The following is a 27,977-nucleotide window of genomic DNA, read 5'->3' as shown; positions in this document are numbered from 1 at the left end:
AGTTCGAGTCAWCCTTCCCCAGGGGTTGTTCTCGTTTCCACGCTGAGCCGGGGGGGGCGTGGATTTCACTCTGTGCAAACCCAGCTGTTAACAGTGATGTGTATGATGTTAATCCAAATAGGAAAAAGAAAACAATCTGAAAGCCGAACAAGCCCTAAAGAATTTCTCTGCACACACGGGTGTTTCAGAAAGCTGTGGAGTCAAGACAGCTAGGGGGCTGTGGGGATGGGAAACTGAAGGTCACAGAAGAATGTAAGTTCAAAGGTGTTTTCAGAGCACCACCAGACTAATCCGTGCCCTGAGTGAGACGCCCTGGTCAATGCCTTCCTGGCCTCTGACTGTGCCCAGTTCTGGGCTCCTCAGTACAAGGGAGGCTACAAAATTGTTTAAGGGACTGGAGCATCTTTCCCGGGAGGAGAGCCTGAGGGAACTGGGCCTCAACACAACAGGTTGGACTCCATCTCCGAGGTCTCTTCCAACCTAATTGGTTCTGTGATTCTGTTTAGCCTTGAGAAAAGAGGACTGGGAGGGGACCTTATCAACGCCTGTAAATGTCTAAAGTGGAGGTGATAAGAGGGTGCATCAGGCTCGGCTCGGTGGTGCCAAGCAAAAGGACAACAGGCAACGGGAACAGGAAGCTCCAGCTGAATGAGAGGAAAAACCTCTTTACTGTGCAGTGACCGAGCACTGAACAGGCTGCCCAGACACGGTGTGGCGTCCCTCTCACTGGAGACATTCAAGAACGGTGTGGACGCAATCCCGTGTCCTGTATCCTGTGCTCTGGAACGACTCTACTTGAGCAGGGAGGTGGGATCAGACGACCCGCTCTGGTCCCTTCCAGCCTGCCCCACGGTGTCATTCTGTGTCTGCGGAGGGTGCACAGCCCTTCCCGCGGCTCCCTCAGAGCACGGCCATAAGGGCCCGCCACAGCCGCCCGCTGAGGCAGCCCCGGCGCAAGCAGCACCCCCAGCAGCAGCATGACGTCACCCCGCGCACAGGGCGCAGGCGCGGCGTTGCGGCGCGCGGCCGGGTCTACCCCCCCCCTCCACCGTGAGCGGCGGGGGCTGTTCCCAGAATGCCGCGCGGCGCCGCCCGCCCCGCGCCGCCATGGAGGCGGCGGGCGCAGTCGGAAATCCCGGCCTCGCTCCCGGCGCCGGCCGGCCCCGCTCCCGCTGAGCCCCGCGCGCCCCTTGCGCCCCCCGCCCTGCAGCATGAGCGGCGGTGGCTCCTCGGCACCCGGCCGCTTCGCCGACTACTTCGTCATCTGCGGGCTGGACACCGAGACCGGGCTGGAGCCGGACGAGCTCTCCGGTGAGTGGCCGGCGGCGCTCGGCGCGGGGACGGCGGGRTCCGGCCGCTCTGTCTCCACGCGCCGCTGCCTCCCCGTTCCGCTGCCTCCCCACTCCGCCGCCCCGGGCGCTGCGGGGGGAGCCTGTGCCCTGCCGGGAGCCGCGGGCGCTGCGGCTCCCCGGGCAAGCGGGAATGCCCGGTTGGGCACGGAGCGGGGTCGGTACAAGTGACCGAACTCCCCAAACCCCCGGCAGAGTTAGCGCCATGAGACGGGCTGGGCAGAGCGCGGCTTGTGCGGTGGCATCGCTTTAGTTCGTCTCAGCCTCAGCGGCGATGTCCTGCGCTCTCCTCCGAACCGGGCTGCGTATATCAACTTTAGCCAGGTGTTTAATAGACACAGGCAATTTTAAGGCGTCGGAATTGGGAGAGAAAGCGAAGACCATTTGAGTGCTCTGTATTACCTTTTTTTTTGTAGCACAGGTGAGAATTCTCTTGCTGCAGTATCCGAAAAGAAATCGGATTAGGAAGTGATTACTCTGCTGTTTAGGTGAGAATGTTCACACCAAATGCATGGCTAAACCATGTCAGTCTAGACCATACTACTGTGTCAAACCAGTGCTCTAAAGGTTAAAAATCAGTTCAGTGTTTTAGCAGCACCTCACTTCAGCTTTAGTCTCATTGTATTGGCCTCAGTTAAATTAGAGTTTTGCCTAGCATCTCTAACTGCTCAGAAAGGTGAAGGAATGTGGTGGTGAAAACCTGACCTAACASTACTGATTTTGCGTATTTGGGCTCTGAACCTGACCAGATAATACATTCTCTCTCCCCCAACCTCTGTTTTTTTTTATTAGCTTGCTTTTATTACGTGTCATGTGGTCTTTTAAACATCATTGCATTTAAGCTGTCCTTCACTAAATAAATGCTTGTTTTTGTAGAGTCGTATTTGTGTTATTAGAACTGACTTCAAACACTGAGCTCTTTTAAACTTTGGCTATTATAGAAACTTTTTTTTTCATTTAATGACTTCAATCAAAATTTCTCATCCGTCTGTCATCCTGAGAGAATTCTTGCTTGTCTGATGTTAAAATGACTGTAGGCTACAGTTTGAGACTTAAAGAGTGAGTACAGCATAACTGTGCTCTGTATCAATTTGATTTAAGAAATCTAAGAGAACAAAATGCAGTGCAATTTCATTGAGAGATAAGTGAGGACTTTTTTGTTTAAATGACAAATGAACAACGTTTATAGATCGAAAGCAATTAACAAGATGTTAATTTTGTTATTCATTTATTATCTATTTGTGTAATGTGGTGTGAAGCACACAGTAATGCTCCCTGTTCTTGATAGGCACGTGAATAATTCTCCTCACATAATGCAGCAGTGCATTACTTTAGGCTAGCTATCTTCCAGTAAACTGGAAGATAACAGAAATATTCTGTCGGAGTGTGCAGGTCTGAAAGCTGGAGCATAATATTCTTTCTGTATTTGCTTTCCCAGTCAAGGACTGCATCTATAGTATGGAAAACTAGTGTGTGATACATCCTGGTCTCTGCTATTCCACCAGCATTCTGTAATGGTGTTACTTGTGACAAGGTGTGAGGTTGAGGGGAGAAGAGTTTTTGGTATTTAGGGGTGAGACAGATTTTTACGTGATTTAAGAAAATATATTAAAAGAAGATGGGGAAATTTGTGGTAATGTCACAGCATARGGGCTGGGTGGAATTCAGGTATGTTTTCTTGAGTTTGTTGTGTTATTAATAATGCATGGTAGTGTGACTGATCATGCTTTCAAACTGTGTCTTAGGTTAGAGCCTCCTCCAGTGTCCACTGATAAAAATGGAGAGAGCCTCTGTTGATTTCAGTGGGTTTTGGATAAAGCTTGGAAACACTTTGTACTTCCTGGAAGCCTTTCTTGTTTGACTGAAAGGGTCATTGTGCGCTGGTTGCCCCCCCCCCCCCCCCCCCCATTCTGATTTCTGCGCTGCAAAATAGCTTCTGAATCCTCGTACTGTTGAAACAATTCTCTTCATAAGTGCCCATTGTTGGGAGCGAGGCGCTGGCCCTCGAGCCGGTGGGTGCGGGATGTGGAGCAGGGCTGAAGCCGGGCACGGCGGGTCCCTCCAGGGCTTTCCTGCGCCAGGGCTGCCGGAGCCCAGCCTGGCATGAYGTCATCGCTACCCCTCCGCCGCAGGGAGCCGGCCGCCGCTGCCACGGCCTCCGGGGATGCTGCCGGCGGACTTTGTTCTCAGCAGGCTCGTGGAGCCGTGGATTTCAGGCGTTCAGCCTTGATATCGGGTGATACAGCGTTTTCTGCAGACTTGGAAATGAGGCRTAAGCTTAGGAATTGATGCTCGGTCTAGTTACTTTGTTTGAGGAGACACCTCTGATGGCGTTGTCCCTTTGTACGTTGGAAGCTTGCTGAATAGTACAGCTGTAACGCTTTTTCTGGAAAAAGTTGGCTGGCTGATTGAAAATGCACAGAATATGTACATATATGTTTGTTTTCTTTTAATGCAGTGAGAAATCCTGTATTTAGGACTTTTAGTTAGCATGGGTTAAAGAGTCTCTATTGCTAGGGCTTTTTTATCCCTAAATTCAATTCTCAGCATCCTTTCTTATTTTGATAATTGTGTTCCCACCATATGACCTGTTAAAGGACATGGAACATATTTGCTAGGTGGTAGTAAAACAAAACAAAACCCCAAACACTGGATGAATCTTAAGCTTCAGTGTCAGCTGCTAAGCTGGGTGAGAGAGGAGCTGAGGTGCGTTTCCATGTTTCCAGATGGTGTTGATATGCCAGAAGCGGTGACAGAAATATTTCAATACACTGCTGGGGTCTGTTCCGGGTATATTTCTCTCACTGAGCAAGCCACAGAAGGGTTGAGGTTGGAAGGAACCTTTGGCAGTTGTTGGGTCCAACCCTGTTGCTGAAACAGGGCCCCTCCAAGGACAGTTGCCCAGAACAATGTTCAGGTGATTTTGAGTATCACCAAAAATGGAGACTCCCCAGCCTCCCTGGGCAACYTGTGCCAGTGTTCATTTACCCTCAGGGTGAAAAGGTGTGTCCTGATGTTTGGCTGGAACCTCTTGCTTTTTCGTTTGTGTTCATTGCCTCTGGCCCTGGCATGGGACAGCACCTGTCTCCATCATCTTGGCACCTTTTCCATATCATAGGCTGAACAGTCCCAGCTGTCTCAGCCTTTCCTCGTAGAGAGGCTCATGTCCCTTATTCATCTTTGTGGCCCGTACTGGACTCTCTCCACCATGTCCATGTTAAGGAGCACAGAACTGAGCATAGCACTTCAGGTGTGGCCCCACCAGGGCAGGATCACCTCCCTCAGGCTGCTGGCAATGCTTTTAACTAAAGCACCCCAGGGTAGCATTGGCCTTTGGAGCAAGGGCACATTGCTAGCTCATGGTCATCGTGGTGACCACCTAGAAATGATGAAATGCATCACCTACCAAAAATCTACTGAATGTAATAAAACATATTGTAATGCTGCAGCATTCTGACAGGATTTCTTGATTTAGATTATATGACTGTGCCCTGAAAAGGTAATGAGAATGAAGTTGAGCCTCATCTATCAGCTGCAGTCTTATATCCGTTGAGTTAATGAGATGTGATCTGAATGATGGTGGGAAACCTTGCACTATATGGAACTGTTGGAGTTTTAGTGGAAAAGAACATGGAACAAAAGGATTTTGTTTTCTTTTCCTTCTTTGTGGTGTGTTAAGTTTGTAGCAATGACTTGTCAGTAGAGTTTATTATGGAGTGGCAAAGCATCAACTTCCCATTGCCTTACACTTCTGTGGAGTTATAGTCTTGGGGTTGTTGTTAACAAAATGTGGAACTTCAATCCAAATATGTGGAACCTCTGTTCTAATGAAAATCTTTCGTTGAATGTACCTTGGTAGTCTCAAAGGTCATATCATAAAGATGACAGTAGTTAATTACTTCAGAAATAACAGTGTTATGAAGGAGAAATAGTGTAAAGAAAAAAGGTCTATCATCTGTGAAGAAAAGATTGATGATTTAATGGTAGTATTGTTTTTAAAAAAGACAACTAAAACCAGTGACTAGTCTGTCACCTGTMCTTTTCCCCCTGCCTATCTTCCCAGTTTGAACTGTTTTTTATGGTTTRGTCCAAAATTAAATTTATTCAGTAGATGGACTTGTGTTTCTTTGCTCAAGGTGCTTTGAGTTGTCCATCTGACCATGAGCTTCATCCTTAGAGGRGAATGAATATAGTGTTAGGTGAAGCCCATTTGTCCAGGTGGTATTTTTCCTATGGAGACACTTCATTAGCCTGTGCAGAGTTTGTTTTAGGTCTCTTCTCACTCTTATATGATGGTGTGTTACCATTTTAATTATTCTTCCTCTTTCAAACCTTTTTTTTTGTATTTTGTTTTTAATGGTGTTGAGGCAAGATCTCTGTGTATGTAGACTACGTAGTATGACATGACTGGTAAGRCATCTCTGTGATGGCGCAGGAGCCACTTCATTACTTCTGGTGTGTGAAAAGATGATACCTGGTGTATATTGTTCAGCTAGCTCCACTCAAAATTGTTCTGATGATCTCATGTTAGAGAAAGAGTTTCTCCTCACCAGGAAAACAGAAATGTTGTCTCACCTCATTTCCCTGTCTGTAATTGAGGTGTATTTTTCTATTTTGTTTGCCTCAGATTTAAAATGACACCCTATCTTCACGTGTTTCCTGTTGGTAGGGTTTGTTTTCATGGAATTCTGTATCAATATAAACTTTAAAAAATAAGGGGTGTGATGAAATTATTGAAGGCATTTGCCACATATGTAAGCCAATAAATTGCTTAGTGGTTTGGAATTAGTGTAGTAGTTCCATCATGGAGGTCCATGAAATAATATTATCAGCACCTGGGTTAGTTTCCTACTTTCAGGCTTTTATTTTGCTGCAAAGGTATTTGTAAGGGGTAGCTAAAAGGAGGATGAAGAAAAGCAAGCTCAATTTAAATTACAGATATAATTTTCTGACTGACATTTGACCTGTTTTGTATTTTCTTCTTTTGGGCATTTTAGTCCTGGAATTAAGACATTTGGGGTTGGAGTCAGCTGTGGTTCTTGCAGTAGAGCCTCTCTGTTTTTTCCTTGGGTGAATTGTGTGTGAGTGAATTTCTCTGTCTTTGCTATTGTAGTGGTACCAACCCTTGCTGTAGAAGTGAATCACATTGGTGGGAGCCATTGCCTGACTTTTCCAAAGGCTGGATTGTTCTGTGATTGTGCGGTTTTGTTTTTCATGTTTTTTCCCCTCCCTTTTCCTTCCTTTCTTTGTCCGTGTGGATGGTATCCATGCAAGCTCCCCCCAGTTCCCAGTGGTGTGCCTCTTCCCTTGGGGATTCTTTCTGAGACTGAAAGGGAGATTTTTTAGTTCCTTTGCTTCTCTGGGATTGCTGACCAAGGTGTTCACTCTGTGGGAGGCCCCTCCAGTGCCACCAAGGCTGAGACCACACCTTGTTTCACACAGGTCACTGCGGACAGGCAACAGATAGCAACAACTTTTGACTGGACTTAGACTGGCACATGTGAAATGTTTTAATCCCGATAATAGCTTATTCCACTCTTCCCTACCCCCTCTATCTTTTCCCAAGAAGCTGGAGCTGTTTGCCATGTTTGAGTGCCAGAAAGGTCTTTTGTTTCTTTGGGAACTGAGGCAGACGTGCTAGGGTAGCTGATATGTGGAATAAAGAGTGGCAGAATTGATGTAAGGGGGAGGCAGCTGTGCTTTGCTGAGCTACATTTGAAGCCACAGTTTATTGGTCATGTTTCCGTGATGCCAATCATGTCATTAGCTTATTTATATTTTAGGTCAAATTGAGCTATGTGCTTTGCAGAATAATCCTTGCAAAACCTGCAAAACTCTTTAGTCTTCCACCCTTGTGTATTCAGTTATGAATTTGGTTTACTTTCAAGGCTCTTTCGCAACATATGGGGGGAGAAGAAGGTTAATTTGAGAATAAAGATGCTAAAACAGTGTCTAAAGAACTAAAGTTTACAACTCTGTTTTTCTAAGCCTTTTAAAAAAGCTGTAGGATTTTCAGCTTAGTAAGGCAGGGCTTACAAAAATGGGTTGATTTGGCTTGTTTATAAGGACTTTTTAAATTTCTTTGTTGTTTTTGGGAATTTTTGCAGTTTGTTTTGTGAGAGGGAGGCTACACAGAGAGATGTAGTGGATTGTGTGGGAAATACTGCCATTTGCAAATAATACCTTTTTTCCTAATTCTTAAAATTATTGATTCTGAGGTTACAAAGCACCACAAATGTTTTTTATCTGCCATTTGACTTAGGGAAGTCCTACTTGAGTATTCTTGGTAATGACTTCTCATACTTCTCTTTTGAATTCCCACTAACCTGCAGGGCTCATGTAGCAGAAATGATGCACATGAAGTGACAGTGTCAGAAGCAATTACTTGCTGATGCACGCTGTGCAGTAATTACTCTCTCAATTTCTTGACAACCATTTCAGATTTGTGGTTTGTAGTCAAGTTTGCAGTGAGCTGGAATGTTATCCCTGTGAGGCTTTAAACTTTATTGCACAGAGAAATTACCAAGCATTCCAGCACAAATTGATGATGTAGATGTAGAATTTACTTGGAGTGCTTCTGCTCAAAGCATGTTTCTTAGTCTTTCTAGGAAAATGCTACTTTGCTTATGGTTTGATGGGCAAGAGACCATTGGTTTCACACCTTCCTTTAGAAGTGTAGAATACTGACTTTTTTATTTGKATTTTTCAATTTTTTTAAGGGTGTATGATCACCCACAGGTACAATGTGTATGTCTGTCTTGAGCCATTTACATATGGATACTGGAGCAATTTGAGAAGGAAACTTTGTCTCATTTCATGGGTAAGTGACGTGGAGACAGATAACATGGTAGGCAAAAGCAGCCTTTTCAGAAAAAACAACATTTCGGTGTCTGAGTGAGGAAAAAAGGTTGGTTTTACAGAAACAGATACTCTTTCACATGGCTTCACGTGAATTTGGAGAAGTGTATTTTGCAGTACAAGCATAAACTTTTAGGTGCTTTTCTACTATTTGTATATATTACTTATTGTTCCTCCTTAACTTGCTGCTTTCAGCAAGCTCCCTTGCCAGCTGTTTCCTAATTTTGGCCCCCAACTCCTGCAGTGTCCTATTGTGCTGCCATTAGAGTTGCATTGGGAAAGAGAGAAGTCCCTTACGTCAACAAGGTTGGTGCCAGCTCAAACCAGTATRAGGCTGTTATGTCCCTTTCTGTCTCTTTTATGTGTGTGTTCTGGGAGCTTGAAAAATTTTGCTGAAGGCTGGTAAAATTTCTGTTTACCAGTCTCTTGGTAGTTTCTCAGAATTCTTCTGGTAGAGATTTTATGGCAGTGCAGACCAATGCAACTCTTAAGTCGTTGTGCTCTTTCATTCCTGTCCTTATTGTGGTCTTTCTTCATGACCTTGATAACAATGGTGATACACAGTTGCAAGGGGTTAACTTGAGCCAGAGGCTGGTATTTTTAGGACTGTATAAAAGTACTGAACTTGGTTCTTCTTGTTATAATCTGATTTTTTGTGTTGAAAATATGAAGTTTTTTTTTATTTTTTTTAAACCAAACATGAATCTTGTCTGGTGAAGAAGAAAGGTGATCTTGATAGCTTGATAGGTTTACATGTAAAAGGAAAAGAGCTTAGGAGGTATGGATATTAAGATAAGGATATAGTGAGAGCAGAGATAAACTTTGGAGTTTGTCATACCTGTTGACCAAACTGTCAACACATCTGGTTAATTTTCTGTGATCAGAAGTCACTCCTATCAAGCTTTTTTTGTTTTATTTGGAAGGGGAGCGGTCCTTATTAGGGCAGGTTACTGCAAAACTCTGTTTCCGAAGGTTAGATAGTAAAGTGAAGCATACGGGCCAGGAATGGTATACTGAAATAACTGTCTAGCTGATCTTTCTGTATTTTCTAACCTTTGTATCTTATTGAAACCTGGAAGACTGGAATGTGTTCTTTAAAATATGTCTTTCCTTTTCAATGCAAAACCTCAGCGCTGTCCTAAAAGAATTCTTGTTTGAAGGGCTGGACAAATGCGTCAATAAGATTTGATCCTGGTTCTTTTTAAACAGGTGTGTTTCCATCAGTCCTCAGAGCCTGAGAGCTATGGGAGCATAAAAAGTAAGGCCATTTAACTGGATGGGATGTGTCACTGTGAGAGGAGACCACAGTTGTTGAGAAGACTTGTTTGGAATGGTCTGTGCCCAGACTTTCCTGAAGCAGTGCCACTGGATCTGCCAGTTTTAGGGGGGCATGAGGAGAACAACTGGTTTCTGTATGAAATACGCTTAAAATATGCTTGTCTCTATTTATGTTATATATTTCCATTACATGTAAAATAACTGTGTTTTATTCTGAAGGTAAGCCACCCTTTTCCTTTCTTAGTCTCTTCTGTTGCACATATCCCAGATCTATTGTGTAATGGAAGTAGTCTGTCCCCTGTGACAGCCATGGCTGACAACACACCTATCATTGTAATTCTGAGGACTGCTGCTGTTGTTTAGTTGGAAACAGACATAAATATCTTTCTGTAAGTCTTTTTTTTTTTTTTTTTTTTTTTTTTTTTTTTTTTTTTTTGGCTAGAGCAGAACAAATTGTTTAGTAAAACAATTCTGGTTTTAAGATCATTTATTGAAAATTTCTGCCAGACAGTCTTGATTAAAATACATTGTATTTTATATTGTCCATTTGCCTTCCTGTGTTATGTGCAAAGGAGTACAAAAAGAAAAGCTAAAGGAAAGAAAAATTTAGGATGCTTTTAAAAGATTTAAAAATTTAGTATGCTTTTAAAGATGCAAGCCGAGGACTTTTCCTTGTTTATTTCTTTAAAAGCTGCTTTAGATTCTTGATGGTTTCTTCTGCCACTACTCTGTCCTGCCACTTCCTTGTCCCACCCCTTCCCGCCTTCCTTGAAACAGGACCAGAAAAATAAAAACAAAAGCTTGCAGATGGCCTCGGCTGTTTTATTGTGGTGCTTTAAATTCATTGTTGCAGCATTTGAAACAATTCCAGTGTGTGTGTGTGGCAATATGTTTTGTTACCAACTAGATGAATGCTGAAACTTAAATGATGAATGGATATCTATTAACTCTTAGATTTTAAGGTCCCTTAACGGGCTTGGAAGAATTTATCAAAGGAATGAATGATCAGAAGGTTATTTGTATCAGGTGGTGTTTACACTGAGTATCCAGTTAAATGAACTCTTCTTTTTGATTTTACTTACAGTGAGTTTCTTCATGTTACAATTTTTGAAATATAACTATTTTTGGATTTTGGAAAACAAACGAAAATGGGAAAACAACAGGACCTTTAGCAGTCAACAGATTAGGGTTAACTCTCTTTTGTCTTTCTTCAAAGTCTGCAGTAGGAGAAATTGTATTGTCTGTTGAATGTTCAAATGTATGCTCAAAGGAATGTGTTCTCCGTGGATTGGGATAAGGGATTGTTACAAGCAAGTAATGCGTTCCCTAGATTATAAATAGGGAAAAAAACCTAGAGCCTTCTATCACTGGTGATTGTCTTTTCTCTCCTTCCTCTGAAGGATGGTGCTCCATCCACATGCATTTCACTTGCCCTTGGGATCCGTACCTGTGTGTTTGTATCTCATATTTGCACCTTTGTTCTAGAAAGGCAGGCAGTGGACTTGCTTTGCCCTCAAAGTTTTCTGTCAGGGAAAGTGGAGCAATAACTTCTGAAATGAACGTTTCAGAGGAAGTCCCAGCTGTGAAAATCATAGGTGGGAGATCTATTACAAATCAGGTGGGATGATGGCTGCTACACCTGATTCCAGTTGCTTCAACAGCAGTGCTTCGGTAAAGTAAATGTCACCCTGAAGGTTTTTTTCATGGATAATTGAACCTGCTTCAAAAGGTCTTGAAATCCCAATTCTAGTGCCACATTAAGTGGTGTAACCACTACTTCAGCTTGTGCTATGCCAGGTGGTCTTGCCAACAGGGGAAGGGGGACTCAAGTGTGGGACAGAGGGTTTATGTGTTTCAGGATGAAAGGGAAGAATTCTTCTTTCTATGAATCTGAGCAAGAGGTTTGCTGGAGAAGGGAGTCCTCTCTAATGAGAAATACATGCAGCTCTGTTTAAGGAGGAGGAACTGGAAGGAAGGAAGCAAGTCATAATCTGAAAGCATTTGTCTATTGATGGAGTGGCTCTTTGTTTACAGATTTGGCAGCTACAGCTTTTCTTGAATCATGGTTTTTGTTCCAAGAATTCTTGTATAATGTATTTCTTACCTTAGTCTGCCAAACTTTGGATGTTTATTGTAGGGAGGTGCTTTTTTTTTTTCTCCAGTTATATAYGGTTTAATATTTGTTAAGGAAGAAATCAGAGACGTTTTCTGTTTTCTTTTAAAAGTAAACTTTGGCTCATTCTTGCTGTATTAATAGCTCTCTGTACATGTATTGGAAGGATTTTTCTTTAATACTTGAATAGGGTGTTTTGAAAAATCAGAATGGTGTTGCTCTCCAAGAAGGCATGGTCTAGGGTTTTTGATTTATTTTTTTATCTTGTGTGTTTTTTAAAGGCTAGATAGAATCAATGGATTGTCATCTCATTTCACATCTAGTATGGTCCAGGTCATATAATTTAGTTACTTGGTTGATTAGCCCATTTTTGCTCTTAAAAGTAAAGTATTTTACCATTTCTGTTGACAAATTAAAATAGAGGAAGTCTTACTTTTAACCAAACTCTTTTGCCTGCAATTTTAAGATACTGATTCTTGGTTTGATTGTCTTTCCATGTCTCCATGCATCTTAAACACCTGTTTTGCTTTCACAATGTAATCAGACCAGCTGGTAGTCCTCTGTCAGTTTGACTAATCAAGAAGTCCTCACATCTCTCAGTGTACATTCCATTTCTTTCCTCCAGTTCCTCCCTCTCCCCAAAKTGCCTTTATTTACTCCTTACTTCTGTCTTTTCTAGAGTGTAGATTCCAGATGCATGTGCACATTATCTGTTTTGCCAGTCAATTATTTTTCTTTAGACTTGGGCCATGAATTTTGGAGCAGAAGTAATTTTATGTTTGATAAGCATAATTACTGTAATATCTATGGCCTTGTTTTGTGTACTGAGTATGTTCTCTGGCTGAACTGGGAATCCTGCTGCTGTTTATGACATTAGCTGCTGGTTTTGGATTAACCTAATTTTAAGTTTTACATATAGCTTTGGGACTAAGATAAATTGTATCTTTGGGAACCATTCAGGCTTTTTTTCCCTTTGTGTTAGGCTGTTTGACAGACATAGTCTTGCACTTAAAAAGTTTTCACCCAAAACCGAAGAATGAGACGACATTTTGAAAATAATCTGCGGTGACCATTTTCATTGAAGAATGGCTTTGTGCTGCATAGCATTTTAAAATTTGAAGCAGGGTAGAATTAGACTCTTCTCTGAATGGTGTTTGTAGTTTGGGAGCTGTTCAAATCACCTTGCTGTCTGACTTTTGACTTGCAGCCCACACTTGTGATAACCTCTGTCCTTTTACTGTCATGGTCAGCTTGGCCTCTAGTCCCCCACCCTGCACAAGTCAGGAGGCTTCCCACCATTATAAGATTCTTTGAACTGTGGTGCACAAAGTGCAGAGATAGAGAGTATGGTTGTAGGGTTCTGTAGGATCTTCTCAATCCTTAATCCAGTTTATCTTGATTCTCTGTGCTGAGCAGTAGAGGAAAGCTGCCCTAAGTGTATGGCTCATAGTTTCTGATACAAATTGCCATTGTTCTTATTCATTAGTTAATTACAGCAATATGACTGTTTTATATTTATTTCAAGACATTAATTTTAGTGACTGCAGAAATTTATACAAAGCCTCTATGTGCTAAAAAATTCCTGTAAGAGTCTTTATGTGGAAAATCTAAAGTTAATGTTTCAATTGCAGACTATTTTAAGAATTTTTTATTTAAAGATGTCATGTATACAATAAATGTACACCAAGACAGAATGAATTGACTTAATAGCAGACTGTGTCACAGGAATTTAAAGAAAGAAGCTGCCTGGCAGGGTGGAAGCAGCAAACTACTTAGTCAGAACCAGCTGAGCTTTCTGGATCTTTGTTCTGTAATTATTTTGAACAGATTAGTGGACTCGATGAAAAAAAGGTGGCAATATTAATGATGCTTTAAAATCAATCTTGCACCACCATTTGGTTTGGTTATAGGGCACTTTTTCTGGTAACTAGGGTAGCCTCCTCTGACTCACCCTCTGTTGTCATAGAGGGAAAATTGAGCTGGTCTACATCTGAAGTAGCTACTCAAAGAGCTGCTTTTTGGTTTTTTTCCCCCATAGCTAGTATGCAGGGAGAAGTTCCTGTACAGTTCTTGCTCTTGCGTGATTTTTTGAGTTGCAGCGCTGCAGTCACTTTCTAAATATTACAGCCAAATAGTAAATTGACAGCATGTACAAAAGGCTGTGATGGGTGTAAAAAGGATTTGTTTATAAAGTATCCTTGACTTTTTATAAAATCAAGGTTGCTCTTTCTCATTAAGGACAACTTAAGCCACTGTTCTATTATGTAAACGGACACTTTTCATGGCAGTGTGGGATTTGCAGAGAATGATTTCGATATCGAAGACAAATCCAGGTTAAGTTAAAAACATTCTTACAAAGAAGCAAACTAGTCAGCAGGGAAATTTGAATTTTTAGAAACATGTTAAAGCGTTCTTGGGAACTTTCATTACAGATGAGCAAGCAATGCATCTGCATACAGGTTGCATCTATGCAAGGTCATAAGAAGGTGAATCTGCAAGTTGTATAACCTAACCATTTTCCTTATTACTGTGTTGGGAAGCCCCCCCCCCCCCCCCCTTCTTTTCCTGAAGAGGAATACAGAAGGCAGTGAATCATATTTTTCTCTGGGTGAATCAGGAAAGAGCTAAAATTAGAGCTCAGAGCTCGTCCTTTTTATTCCTGCTCGAAGTTGAGGGAAGCTTGGTAGATGGCATTTGCAGGTTTTGAATTGAATGTTTTAGTTTCAGTTTCTGGACCTTTTTTTTTCTTCTTATAATCTTATAGAAAAGCCAATGTCCATTGATGTGGATAGCTTCATGCAGATACTTCCAAAGCAATGCTGTCCTGCATAGGTTGGAAACTCCAGGTAGTATCTCTGAGTTTGTGTTTCAATTCTCATCAGACCAACACACAGACACTGCTGTCCTCTGGTCACAGGTGGAGCAGCAAGAGAAGTAACACAGGTAAGAACAGGAGCAGCATAAAAATGAGAGCCAGGGAGCTTTCCAGCATACACTACAAAAACCTGCATGTAGGCATTGCTCATGTTCAGTGTTAGGTGACTCAGGAAGGTATTGATAAAATTGGGTTTACTTGTTAGTTCAGTGTAGGATCCTTGCAGTGCATGCATTAGCTGTTCTAATGTGCTGGAAATTACCAAGTCCAAATTACAGATATGTAGGCCAGCATAATTTAAGGTGGTGGTAAATTAAGTTAGAACTGAAAGCCCATCGTGGTTCTATACACTGTAAATAGTATTAGGCTGTTAGAACAGCGGTGTGAGCTCCCACACATCTGTGGAAAGGGGCTGGTTTTACCTAGATCTTCCAACTAAATGTAACATGTTTCAGCTCTTAGGTCATCTTGAGCAGGTTTGTAGTTTGCTTTACGCACACAGTGCAATCCATCAAGATCAATTTACTCAAAAGATGTGAGAGGGAGGGGTTGCACAATTACCTGTCTCTAATGTGAGATTTAATCTCATCTGCATTGCGTGTCCTCCGATGTGGTCTGAGACTGCACTCAGCTGAGCTTTGCCTGCCCAGGGTGAGCCAGGCCAATTCTGCAGTTGTGGACATCCCTCAGCCAAGGAGACCTCCTCAGAGGGTGTGTCTAGCTGGTGAGCAGCTGGTTGTGTCCAGCTGGTAATTTACCTTAGTGACCCTTTTGATAAGCAAGGGTCCAATAAGTTAAGTCTTTTATGCATGTCTTCTTAAATTGCATGGTGGTATGGTTTAACTCAGCCCCACACAGCCTCTCACTCCCCTTCTATGGGATGGAGAAGGGAATCAGAAGTGTAAAAGTGGGAAAACTCACAGGATGGGATAGAAACAGATTAATAGGTAAAGCCAAAGCAAAAAAAAAAAAAAATCATTTAGCACTGTCCATGGACAGGCAGGTGCTCAGCTATCTCCAGGCCAGCAGGAGATGTTTATCATGTGTAATGGGAAGGGTTGATAAGGTKTGAAAAACGAGAGAGGAAGCAAAGAACATTACCAGAGCCAGGTGGTGGTTGTTGGTGTTGAAGTATTTATCACCTGGCATGGCAGGAGCTAGCAGGTAGCAAGCTGGGCCTCGGGAGGAGGGGTGGTTCATGAGTTACCAGATATTAAAACTCTAGTCTGTGTTTTCTTTGGCTCACCAGTTTCAGAACCTCTGTGTCTGTGGTTTACTCTTTGCTTTCCTCCTGTTTTGGGGGATCATCATGAGATAATTAAACTGTTTGCGTGACTAAACTGGATCAGTGAAATGTTAATCTTTGTTAACCCTTTCTTTATTCTCTATTCATTTATTTTTAATCTGAATTGTTTCACTATTCCTATTTTGAGTAGGATGCCATAGGAGGTCGTTTTTTTCCAATGACAAATTCTGAGATGCTGTATTTCACTGCCATTCCCCTGCTGGGTGCAGTGCCAGGGCTGCACTAGACTGGTGCTTGTGGATTTGTACTCTGCCTGGTGAAATTATGTTTCTCTATGCTTTTATGATATTTTTTACATTGCAAAATACAATGAGGTTCTTACTTTTTTGAAGGTTTGATGCTGAGACGCATGTTGGCCTGAAACTTCCTGAAGTATTGCTGGGTGTTTGTGTTTATGGATTTCATATATTATTTGACATTTCCTGGCAAATTATCTCATAATTGTAGCTGTTTGATCATTGATTCTGATTTAAATCCAAGGTAGTTGCAACTTTGCAGTCTGTGGGACAGTTTGCATCTTGATTTTTATAGAGCTTTTCCTGTGATATAACAAACACCTGAGTGGTAAATGTGTATGTGAGGAACATCAAAGGTGTTTGAAAGATGTTTTTAGTCTTGTGCAGGCAATACTGTGTTTCATTTAAAAACTTTAGAGTTTCCCTTTTGCATGGAATTTGTATAAAAGAGAAACTCTTTACAAAGAAATAATTTTAAAGACCTCTTTACTGTAACTTGGATAAGGAAAGTAGTTTCTAGCCATTACTTCTGCTAAAGGAGGGAAACTGTGAAAAGTATGAYGTGATGATAGCAGTCCTTTGATAGTTGTTAAGTGTGGGGATTTGCTCTCTTTAAACTTATGCAATACATCATATTTTTATCAGTTTATCTCTTATGCCATCATTTTCTCAGTTGTGGAATACAACTGTTCATTCCTGCAGGTTAGTTGATCTCTTGCATTTGTTAAAACTGCACTTCACTGTTTTTATCAAAACCATTTCTGAATAAATCAGCTAATTGAATGAAGGAAACCTAGAGCATGGTGCTAATAACATGAAGGTTGTGGCTTCAATCCCTGTATGGCGTTTACTTAAGAGTTGGACCTGATGATCCTTGAGGGTCCTTTCCAACTCAGAATAACCTTTTAATTCTAATTCACACCGAGACAGATTTTGAAACGTTGGGTTATTTTTGCCTGCTGGAGGTGTACTCCAGTTGGTGTTTTGCTGGAGCAGGGTGTCTGTGTTTGAGGCTGATTATAAATTTAGAAATTTAGGGTTAATTGCTTTTTACCTCTGGATGTAAGCAAACACTGGTTGTGGATTTTTCCCCTCCCACTGCTGATGGCTGTCTAGTGACAACCACTAGAGAGGAGAGAAGGCGGAGCCCAGGCAGTGCAGGTACTGGTGCTCAGGTTCTCATTACTTGTAATGGCAGGAAAACAGGGTGTCCGGTGTTCTGGAATCATGCAGATCACCTGAACTGAACTTTCCTGATGTTGGTGAGATGTTTCTTGGCATTCCCTTCCTTGTAGGGAATCAGCATCTTTGGAAGCCAGCATGTTRCAGTCTCAAGGTCCGGTAGTTTGCGGTATTCCAAGCATGAAGGCTCTCCCAAAAGAGATAACTGGAGATGGGAGACTGCTGCTCTGGAAGGAAAAGGAGGATCCTGCTGAGCTGGCAGCCAGCTTTCCAGCAGGGCAGTGTGGGGAGAAGGGTGCTACCGAAGCACTCTGGCAAGAGCAGTGTCTGTGCAACAGCTCAGTGCCTTGAGGGATGGCAGGAAGGCCTGTGAGGGTTGCCTTATGTTTCTGTCTGGATTAGGACTCTGTGGTTTCCAGAAATCAGTTTTAGTCCTTTCATTAAATTACAGACAGACTCCAGCTCTAAAAAATTTAAGAGTGTGTTGGCAAGAATGTCTCTTGTGAGGAGATGGTGCAAGGCTTCTTTAAATAGGTAAGCTTCCATTCAAGTGTCTGTTAGGGTTTGGGTTTTTTTTAATCATAAGGGAAGAGCAGCATCTTCCCTTTGCAGTAATTTGCAGTATTAGTGATCTTAATGAAAAGGTCTTGAAGTCACAGATTTTTCTTTTTATTTTCAAAATATGTGCAGCCTTGCACATAGGTGAACCCAGTGACTGTAGTGTGTGGTTTTTGAGTTCAGGAGAAAATTTGGCCTTCATACATCTTCTCTCTTCTTTGTATGTGGAAGATGAAAAAAAAAAACAAAAAACAAACAAACCAAAAAGAACTCCAAGGAATAAAATGGCTTAGTACATGTCTGAGGTTTTTCCTCAGTTATCTAAAAGTTGACATTACATCATCTGCACAGATGTAAATATAGAAAATAGTAGGTGTGTCAAATCTCCTGACATATTTTTAAAAGCTTTTTACAGAGGACTGACTTCACTTGAGTGTATGCTTGTGTCAGTAGAGATGTGCCATTCTGTCCATTTTTCTCTTTCTGGGAGATTGGAAATATCTTTAAATGCTTATTTTCATCTTTTATGATTGTTTTAGCTATGGAAATGCTGTTATCTTTTCTGTCTTTGGCTCCGCTCTTTCACAAGATAGTTATATTTCGGTGAAGTGGTGACCTGGTTTTTGGTTTTTCCTAAGTGTTCCTCTCTATAAGTTTCTGATTTCCACAAATACGTATTTTTTTCTTTCTGAACAATGATGTTATTGAATTATATTTCTGAACACATTAATAAATAAGGTAGCTACGTGGTTTTGTATGAAAATCAGCTGAGCTGTTGCTTTTTCAGACAAATAATAAAAACAATCCCTTCCTCAATTTCAGTGCCAAAACCCAAAGAATTAGCAAAATAGATGTGAATATTTTAGGTATTGGGAGACCTGTCCTAGGTCCTGATTCAGGGTAAGTTCTCTGTTTGCGTTAATATTTAAGACTTAGTTAAAAGAAAATCCAGCAGTACATGACTTTTCAGCTGTCAGAGGACTGGTTATTCATTCAATGGCAGTGCAGTTTAGTTTGGTGTAATGTGTTTGTTAGGATCAGTATTGTGCACAGACAGTGCTGTAACCATCTCTGTCTGTGGCTACTTAGTGGAGTAAGTGTTGAACCAAAAAAAAATTCCAGCTTGGCTCAAAAATTGAACTTTAAGTATTACTCTAAAAGTACAAGACAAACCCAGCCAATTCTGAAATCAATTTCTATTGCCATGTAATTGCTTCATGTAAGAAAGCAAATGAGGAGTTGGAGTATGTTTTCTCTTTTGCAGGTGTTGCTGAAATAATTCCATTTATTTGAAGSATATGATTTCATGCAATTGTGCCTGATTGTTAGTGCAGCTGTCAACAGCTGCATGCTCATTTAGCTAATTGCATTCTAGTAATATGGCTAATCTTATTTTAAGATACGCAGTAGTATGTTTTTGTTCTTTTAAAGCAACTACTCTCRCTCACAGAATATTTACTGCAGAAAGCTCTGTGCTATCAAAATGAACTGTCATTGGTCCAAGAGGAAATTTAAGAACATCTAAACAAGACTTTCAGCCAGTTTAGTGTGTGGATAGCACCTGTAGAAAGTTGGACCATGCGATTTAAATTCATACAGTTCTAAAGACCTTGAAATGGTCTTGTCCTTGGGGTTGTTTCATCGTCTGCTGTTTGGGAATATTTTATAGCTAACATGTAAAATTCTAATTTCACTATCATCTAATTCCTACTGCTTCATCAGTATTCTAATTGTGTCTACAGGAATGATGAGCTTCTCTTCTATACTGATTGTTTCCCTCTAGAAATATGTCCATAAAATGAGAAATTTATATAAGTTGTTTATGTATACAGAGCATATTAGGAGCATGCTAATTCTGGATATTTGTGTGGTTTTTACTGGTGTGTGTTAGCGATCTGATCACATTAAACAGTACGAGATGTGTAATGCAGTGTTGTTTTTATTTGTTATATAGCTTTATGCCAGTATATACAGGCCTCTAAAACCCGAGATGGTGGCAGCTGTTTCATTTCAAGTGCAACAGAAGGTAAAGGAAAAAGTGTGGGGAAAAAAAAGTGCACTTTGTCCATCTGATACTTTCTCTTCATGGATGTTTATGTGGCTCTTGATATTTTAACCTTCTAGACTCTTCCTTCACAGCTAACTTCTTGCAGTAGATGGTGAATAGCTTCTTTCCTGAGTCTCAAAAATAAAATTAAGAGATCTCATGATGTCACTTGTATATCTGTCTAAAAGTTGCATCATCTTTGCATTTTGTCGGTTTATGCTTTTCTTCAGTAACAACATTGCACTGAAACTGAAGCTTTAGCTATGTTTTAATGTGAATCTGAAATATCTGAAGATTGACTTAGAGAATTGCTGTCATGACCATAATCTCAAGATTGTCACACTTAAGGAAAAGCACAGATACTTAGTGACACAGAGATGTTACACTGCTAATCTATGCTAATATCTGCAGTCTGACTATATGCTAACGAACTGTCTTACGTTTTCTGTTTCTCTTAAAAGGAGCGTGTCCTTAATTCACTTATCTTTGCATTTATCTGCTAATGTCCTGCTTAGTGGCCTTGTTTGTACTTAAAAAGAGAATGAAATACTTCTGTATTTTTTTTTTATCTTCAGGGGAGAACTTTGAACAGACTCCATTAAGACGCACATTTAAATCCAAAGTTCTTGCTCGCTATCCTGAAAATGTTGAATGGAACCCTTTTGACCAGGATGCAGTGGGAATGGTCAGTATCTTAATGGCTTTTGGGTTTTTTTTTTGTTACATTCTGGAGAATTAGTAGAGAAATAAATTAGTCTGCAATTAAAGAAATTTTTTTTGTGCATGATTTTTCCATTTAATAGAACATGGTGTATCTTAATTTAGATAAAACATAGTACTTTTCTCTATCAGGTTTTTGATCTTGGTGACCAAAATACTTTTCTTTATCTGGGTTTGAATTTTATTATTTGATTCCTGTTAAAGCTGGTAACAAAATGGTTATGAGTTTCAAAAGAAATTGCATGCAGCCCTTTTGATATGTTCCTTTTGTTTATCTGATTTAGAACCTTATCACTGTATTTTGCAGAGATGTAAAACTGAATGGAATTTGAAGTGAAATGCAGTGGCAGTCTGTGGATTCTTAAGTCCCATTTTCACCAACTCTTCTGGAGGCAGGGGGAGAGAAAATTGTATTTTAATGGATATTATCTCCCCTTCCTCTTTCTTGTAGCTATGTATGCCTAAAGGGCTTGCTTTCAAGACACAAGCAGATTCCAGAGAACCTCAGTTCCACTCGTTTATTATTACTCGTGAAGATGGTTCACGGACATTTGGATTTTCTCTCACGTTTTTTGAGGAAGTCACTAGCAAACAGATCTGCAGTGCAATGCAGACGTTGTATCATATGCACAATGCTGAATATGACATTCTTCATACTCCACCCACCAATGACAAGGAGAGCTGCAGCAGCGCTGGAGACTGCAATGGCACCTCTGTCTCAAAGCTACAGCGATTTAACTCTTATGACATCAGCAGAGACACACTCTATGTCTCAAAGTGCATTTGTCTGATTACTCCCATGTCTTTCATGAAAGCTTGTAAGAAAGTTCTAGAACAGCTTCACCAAGCAGTGACTTCACCTCAGCCGCCGCCGCTACCTTTAGAAAGCTACATCTACAATATTCTCTATGAGGTTCCTCTTCCTCCAGCAGGAAGGTCACTAAAATTTTCAGGTGTTTATGGACCAATTATCTGCCAGAGGCCAAGCACCAGTGAACTGCCATTGTTTGATTTTCCAGTTAAAGAAGTTTTTGAATTGCTTGGAGTAGAAAATGTGGTTCAACTCTTTACCTGTGCCCTTTTGGAGTTTCAGATACTGCTTTATTCACAGCGTGAGTACTTGGGTTTTCTTTTCTTATCTTGTAGTTATATGGGCATAAGGTCTTTTTGTGTCTTGAATACTAAAAACCACACAAACAGCAGAAAAGCTGCATTAAAGTGGCATGAGCATGCTAATGCAGTCTGGCTGATCCATGTGCAGGTCTTCATGTAAAGAAAAGCACTGGAGTTGTAAGGAGAGTGTTGCATTGTCTCCTGCTGTTAGACACCTAAACTTAGAACTGGGTTTTCACACCATCTCTTCTATTTATGGATTGGCTGACCCCTTTATTGTTGGCTCTGGAACTGTGCTACTGGGTAGTGGCTTACCTGAATTCTTTCCTATGTCTGCGGAGCTGGCCATGCATTTTGAGAGGATACACAATTAATTATACATCTTGTTCTGAAGAAGAGTTAATAATGCAAATACTCTTTGAGTACCCAGTCACATTTCAGTTGTTACTTTGAAAGATAAGTACCTGAAAAAAGTTTTGACTGAATCCACATCCTCAATCTCTGTTAAGGTTTTGAAGCAGTTAATGCTGAAGCCAGGTAGCTAAAGCTTGCTTTGGAGAGGAGAGGCAGCAACTGAGCTGAAATAGCATGTTTATCAATTAGTGAGAAGTGTGGGAGTGGTATCTATTTTCTGTGTTGAAATTTGTGGATACTGGCCTTCTTATTCTGCATCCTGTTTCTCTAAGACAGAGTATATGGAATTATGCCAAAAGATAATTTCTCTACCTTCTTTTTTTATCCTTTGTCCTGAGCTGACCAGCATTACTCCAGACTCACCCATTCAGAAAAGTGTGGTTTAAGTAGACAGTTTGAGTACTGTTTTATAGTAATGGTTAGGAAGCCTAAAAGACCTCCAGACAACACCAGGGCTATTCCATGGTGTTGCTGAAATTGGTTTCCAGTGTTTCTTCCCTTGACCTGTCACTGAAATATGTAGAACATAAGTGGTAACGATTTACAAAATAAAACCTGTAGTTACCAGCAGCCTTCTCCAAGTGTGAAATGCAGATGTTTGTGTGTTAATATCTGTGTATAGGTTAAAGTCAAGGATGGATTTGTGTGTACAGTCAGGGTGATTAAAAGTGTATAATGGCAGCAGGGTGTTACATCGCAGTTGTTTTATTGTATAAACACTGTGAACTCCAGTAATGCAGATATACTAAAAAAACCTTACTGAACTCTATAGTCRTTACCCTCTTGGATTTAAAAAGCAAATTGCTTTGCTTATTGTTCATAGCAGATCTAGAAATACTTGTTTAGCAGACAAGCTTCTTTTGTCGTTTCCCCTGAAATGGATTAGGTTTTTATATGTTTGAGACGTAGGGAGTGTTTGTTTATGTGGATACCTGTGTCCCACCATTGGAGGATTCAAACATCAGCTCCTCCATCTAAAGAAGGATGTGGTTGTGTTGGCCTCTAGTGGTGCCTGAGACTCCTGTGGTGGAATTGTGTGTTCCTGGCAGGTTGGAAACTCTTCAGAAAAGCAGTGTGTGCATTGCCATGTGGGAACATGCTCCTGGGTCTCTTTCCAGGCCATGTCTTTATGAGTGCTCTTTTGTCCCAGGCTGGAGCTCAACTCACTTCTGAGCTAGCCTTCTGTATTCTGGCTTCTCTTTCCAAGTCCTCTTAATAGATTCAGCTTTCTATCTTGGGCCCTTTCCAGCTGTCTGATCAGGGGCTAATTAAAGAAGCTGAAAATAGCCCTGGAACACTTGAGTTTCTTGTTTGCAGGCACAGACATTTGGAGTTTAGAGGGATGAGGGATCAGTTAAGATGGTTTCTGTCCACTCTTTCCATGCCAAGCTTTGGTTGAGTTGGGCTGTGTTGTACCCTATGGAAGTGTCTTGTCTCTCTGTCAAGTTCTCACCTTAGTTTTCAGCTGAAAAGTCTTCTTTCAGTAGAAAAAGTATTTTAGTCATTTGTTTGCTGAATTTTGACCCTCAGGTTTGGTAAATTGGCTGCAGCAGTGTCTTCTCAGTAACAGTAGCCAAATTTTTTGGAAATAGCTTTTCTTAAGGATGTTTTGAAGAATTTAATCCCTGTGCTTTTTTGTTTTGTTTTTGTTTGGTTGCTTTTGTTGCTGTTTTCAACTGGAATGGGTTCCTAATATATTTGGCTCTTTATTCAGTGTGGTTGAGTAACATCTGATTTTTGCTTATTCTGTGAAACAGGAAATCTCATATGGCAATACAGGTGGTGGTGCACTCAGTTTTTGGTGAAATCAGAAATGGCTTTTTTTGTAAAGGTTTTTTCATGTCCTTGCATGCACACCAGTGTGAGGTTGTTCCTCAGAATATAAATACTAAGTTTTTTAATGTCCTTTGAGTTTGTTAAATCTCTTGGTGCTCAAACTCATGACAGTTGAGGTGACAGAGATAATTTCTTGTTCTCTTAGGTCAGATGAGATTACAATAGTCATTGGGTGGATTTAGATTTAGAGCAGTGTGTGTCAAGATCAGCAGATTTGTGAGGTTTACTTGAAAAAATAATCCAACAATGAACACACACAAAACAATGAAACACCACCAAACCTCTTGAAGGAACGAGATGATCTTAAGGTCTCTTCCAACCCAAACCTTTTCGTGATTATGTGTCTCTTATGATCTTGTTGCCAAGTGCAATCCTTTTTGGAACAAATTATTTAGTGTTTTATGTTTCAGTCAGTCCTTGGAGTAGGAGTAACTTCACTTAGCAGTGGAAGTGTTTTTGTTTAAGATTCCTTTGAAATATTTTTGACTTGATGCTTCTGGAAATTCTTCTTTTGTCCCACTATGTTGGCACAGCCTTGTGTATTTTTGATTGCTGTAAGCCAAGTGTAGGGAATGAACGCCTTAATTTGATTGCCCTGTGGAGAGACCTATCTCCTGTTTGGAAAAAGGCATGTAGAAGGCATGCAGTGCCTGTAAAAGGGGGAAGAATCTGAGACTGTTGCTAGTGTTGAGGCAGTGTTGAGGAACTCTGGAAAGAAACAGTGATGCTGGAGGCCTGTGGGAAGTGTCCTTGTCAGATTATTCTGTGGGAGCTGGTTTGCATTCCTACAATTTATGTTGCTCTTGTAACTGAAATAGACTTAGTCCTTATCTCAGAGTGCACCTAGAGCTCTTTTGAAAAGTGGGTACTAAGTTAAGACAGCTGTGAAATCTGCTTGAGGTGATTTTTCTAAGCAGCTAAAAACAAAAAAAAAAGGAGAAATGTAATGCACTGCTGCCACAGACTGTGATCTTGGACATTTTTATTTTCTGGATGGCAGCTGTATGCTGCCATTTTACGTAGAAATAAATAGCTTTTATTTCTGCTTTGCCTTTGAATCACTCCTCCCCACCTTTGTTTCACATGTTTTAAATTATGTTCATTGTGGACACAAAAGTATTAGTTTAATTTCTTTGCAGTATTACTCCTGTGCTACCTAACTCTCATCTCTTACATAGTACACTTTCTTGTTATGCTTCCAGTGATTTAGGAACTTGAATTCTTGTGTCAGACACAGAATAGGAGGTACTTCACCCCACTGCTTCTACTAACCACAGCTGGTTCTAACCCTGCAGTTAGAGGGTTTTTTGAAGATACTTGTCAGTTAATTGACAAATACAACAGTATTTCATTGTGATGCATGAAGTAGGAAGATTAAAATAAAAAAAAAAGTTCCAAAATGTGATCATATAATTGTTTTAAATTTGGCTGAGTCAGAGGATTTCTGTAGGCACTTGACAGACTTTTCTGTGGTAGAATGTGAAAATGGAGAGGTGGAATTACAGTTCTTAGAGCTGCTACCTTCTTCCCATCCTATTCCTCTTTTTCCAGACACAAGACCCCTCCATTTCATTTTTAGTTATCTTTTGCAGATAAATACTGCTGTATAACTTCTCTCATACACACTGAAGGATAATGTATTTTATCTACAGCAATTAGTTAGAATAATAAATCAGCCTTCTTCTGTGTTTTTAAGTGGCCATATTAAAAAATAGTGGATTTTCTTTTCCTTGCATAGTGATCAGTAAAACAGTTTCCCATCTAACAGTGCCCCAGTCATGTCATTATTTCCCTACTAGTGCTTGTGTATACTGCAAGGCAAAAAGACCATGTCATTGACACCAGAATAAGCACATTCTGATTTYAAGAATAAGAGCAACAGCACTGCTGAAGTGCTTCTTCACTCTTTTAATCTTATTATTTTTAAATCACCGGTAATTCTTTGGCACTAGAACTGTGCTGCTTGCTGTCTCTTTAAACCTAAAACCCCTCTCTGTACCCTCTAAGTGTGGGTATAATTAAGAAAACATAGAAGTTATTTTGGTTTATGTTTGCAGGCTTTTTGCCTTTGTCCTTGCCAGCTCCTAATGTGCAGAATGCAAGCTGTGAGCAGGCAAGCCAAACAGTTAGGACTGGCTTAAGCCATGTGGATATCCAGGATCAGCGAGCGAGCTGCATTTGCAGATAGCTTGGTGGCAGGAGGTGGCTGCCCAGTGGATAGAAGTTCTGAACTATTGATGTTACTTTGTAATTAATTTGAAAGGCTAGTTCTAAAGTTAGTTAGATGACAGAGGGAGAAGTTGTATTTAGATTATAGACCAGGATTAGACAGGGGGTTTTGTGTAGTACGCAGTTTCTGTTCTGAGACTTCTTTCAGATAAACAAGCTGAAGGCAAACCAGCTGGAATGTTTGTGTACATTTAAAGTTCCTTTTAAAACTAAAGAAAATAGGATATGGAATAGAATCTTCTTCCCAAAGCTTATCATTAATTCATCACTTCTTTGCAGTCAGGCTCTGATTAAAGCAGCAAACCTGTAAGTAGATGTGTAGGCAGAAACTGGTGTCCAGGCAGAATAGGGGAGTGTTGCTGCTGATGTTCATTGGTGTTTCACTCCAAATCAGCTTTTGGCAAAAACTTCAACCTGTTTTAAGCTGTTCTCATCTGTTTTGGTTGAAGGCTCCTCCATAGTAAGTCTACTGTGAGGCAGTGACAGGTAGGTCCATGCAAAGGCTGTACCTTTTCCACCAGCATAGCTTGATATGAAAATTAAAAATCAAAAACCTAAGTTGCTGAATTATGAGTGATGTTAGCAAAACTTATGCTGAGTTCCTCTTGGGTTGTGGGGCTCTTTGCAGACCCCAAACTCTACAACTTTGTCTCCAAACAAAATTAATATTGAATGCCAGGAACTGAATTTATTGGCCTTTTTTTTCTGCTGTCTGAAGTCTTGAGTGCAGGCTGGCTAAAGGATAGAGTCAAAGCTATAACCTTGGGAAGTGCACAGTTAAGCTTAATTTTTCTCCAGAGTGTTTAGAACAAATGTTATCCTTGCGGTTTTCATCTGCCCTCTGTGACAGTTTGCAACAGCTTCAGGAATCTCTGCACCTGAGCCTGTGCATTCAAGTGTCTTTTCCAGTTTCACAGTGTCTGTAGTTTTATGAAAGGAGAAGACATGCATATCCCACACATATCTGAAGGTTACTGACTTTTGCCTTCCTCCTATTCCCTCCCCGTTGCTGGCTGGAATTAGATATTGTTGCAATATTATGAAAAGGCATCCTGTGTCTCCAGTTTGTGCTGTATTTATAGCCTGACTGAAGGCAGCAATTGCCCTAGTTGTGTTTTATACCCTTTCCAGCCTGGCAGCTCAAAAGCTGTCTGGATGTTTCAGCAGCTGTATTGGAGCACACATCTGGTGTTGCCCTCCCCCTGTATGGGATTTCGAAAACCCTTGGAGATGACTGTAGTTGCAGAAGAGGAGGGTGAGGTGATGGCCCAGCACATTGCAGTGTGAACTGCTGTAGCCACCAGTGTTAAATAAAAAGATCTCTTAGTGTGTTGCACAGGTACATTTAACACAGCTCCTATGTTCTAGGAGGGCATGTGCTTTTTCTTACAGTAAGCTGAGGCTTTGGTTGAACACAGCAAAGGCTAAACAAAGCTGATCCTTTTCATTTTCTGCATAGTTATTTCAGTCACACTGTTGGGTTGGCTGCTCTACAGCATGCTTTATAGGCATTTAAACACTCTTTTAAAAAATGTTTATCTGAGAGGTACCAGATGCCTTGGGCTTCATCCAAGGCTTCCATAGAAAGCCCTGAGCACAGAGAAAAGAAATTATTTCTGATGTGTTTCTCAACTGATTACAGTGCTGCTTCTGTATTCAAACTGATGTTCCTGGTGACCCTGGTATAGGTAGCAGAAAGTGGCTTAGCATGCRTTAAGGCTGAATTTCTCATTTCCATATGACTTGTAGAATGACCTACTTTGGGTTGAGTTCTCTTTGTTGTTTCAGCAAAATGTGCTGGGTGTGCAGGTCTGGGTTTTCATTATGATGCCACTCAGCTAATACTGGGTTTTGTGGTTTCTG

General features: G+C 40.9%; 1 protein-coding gene across 3 annotated transcripts in view; it reads left to right on the top strand.

Annotated features, from left to right (window-relative positions):
• Positions 1-1,085: 1,085 nt before the first annotated feature.
• Positions 1,086-27,977, top strand: part of DENND5A (DENN domain containing 5A) — a 61,474-nt gene continuing 34,582 nt past the window's right edge. For all 3 annotated transcript variants that reach the window (XR_008965583.1, XM_057369716.1, XM_057369717.1), the window contains exons 1-4: positions 1,086-1,311; positions 19,710-19,781; positions 20,378-20,487; positions 20,974-21,634. Coding sequence is in view for 2 of the 3 variants with exons in the window: in XM_057369716.1 (XP_057225699.1) it covers positions 1,212-1,311; positions 19,710-19,781; positions 20,378-20,487; positions 20,974-21,634 (943 nt within the window). In the remaining variant the exon portion in view is untranslated. The remainder of the gene's footprint in view (positions 1,312-19,709; positions 19,782-20,377; positions 20,488-20,973; positions 21,635-27,977) is intronic.

The sequence above is a fragment of the Malurus melanocephalus genome, unplaced genomic scaffold, assembly GCF_030028575.1.
Source record: "Malurus melanocephalus ecotype Western Australia unplaced genomic scaffold, MMel_1.1 scaffold_114, whole genome shotgun sequence".
Classification (NCBI taxonomy): domain Eukaryota; kingdom Metazoa; phylum Chordata; class Aves; order Passeriformes; family Maluridae; genus Malurus; species Malurus melanocephalus.
Note: the sequence above shows the minus strand (reverse complement) of the source record. Positions and strands in the feature narration are given on the sequence as shown.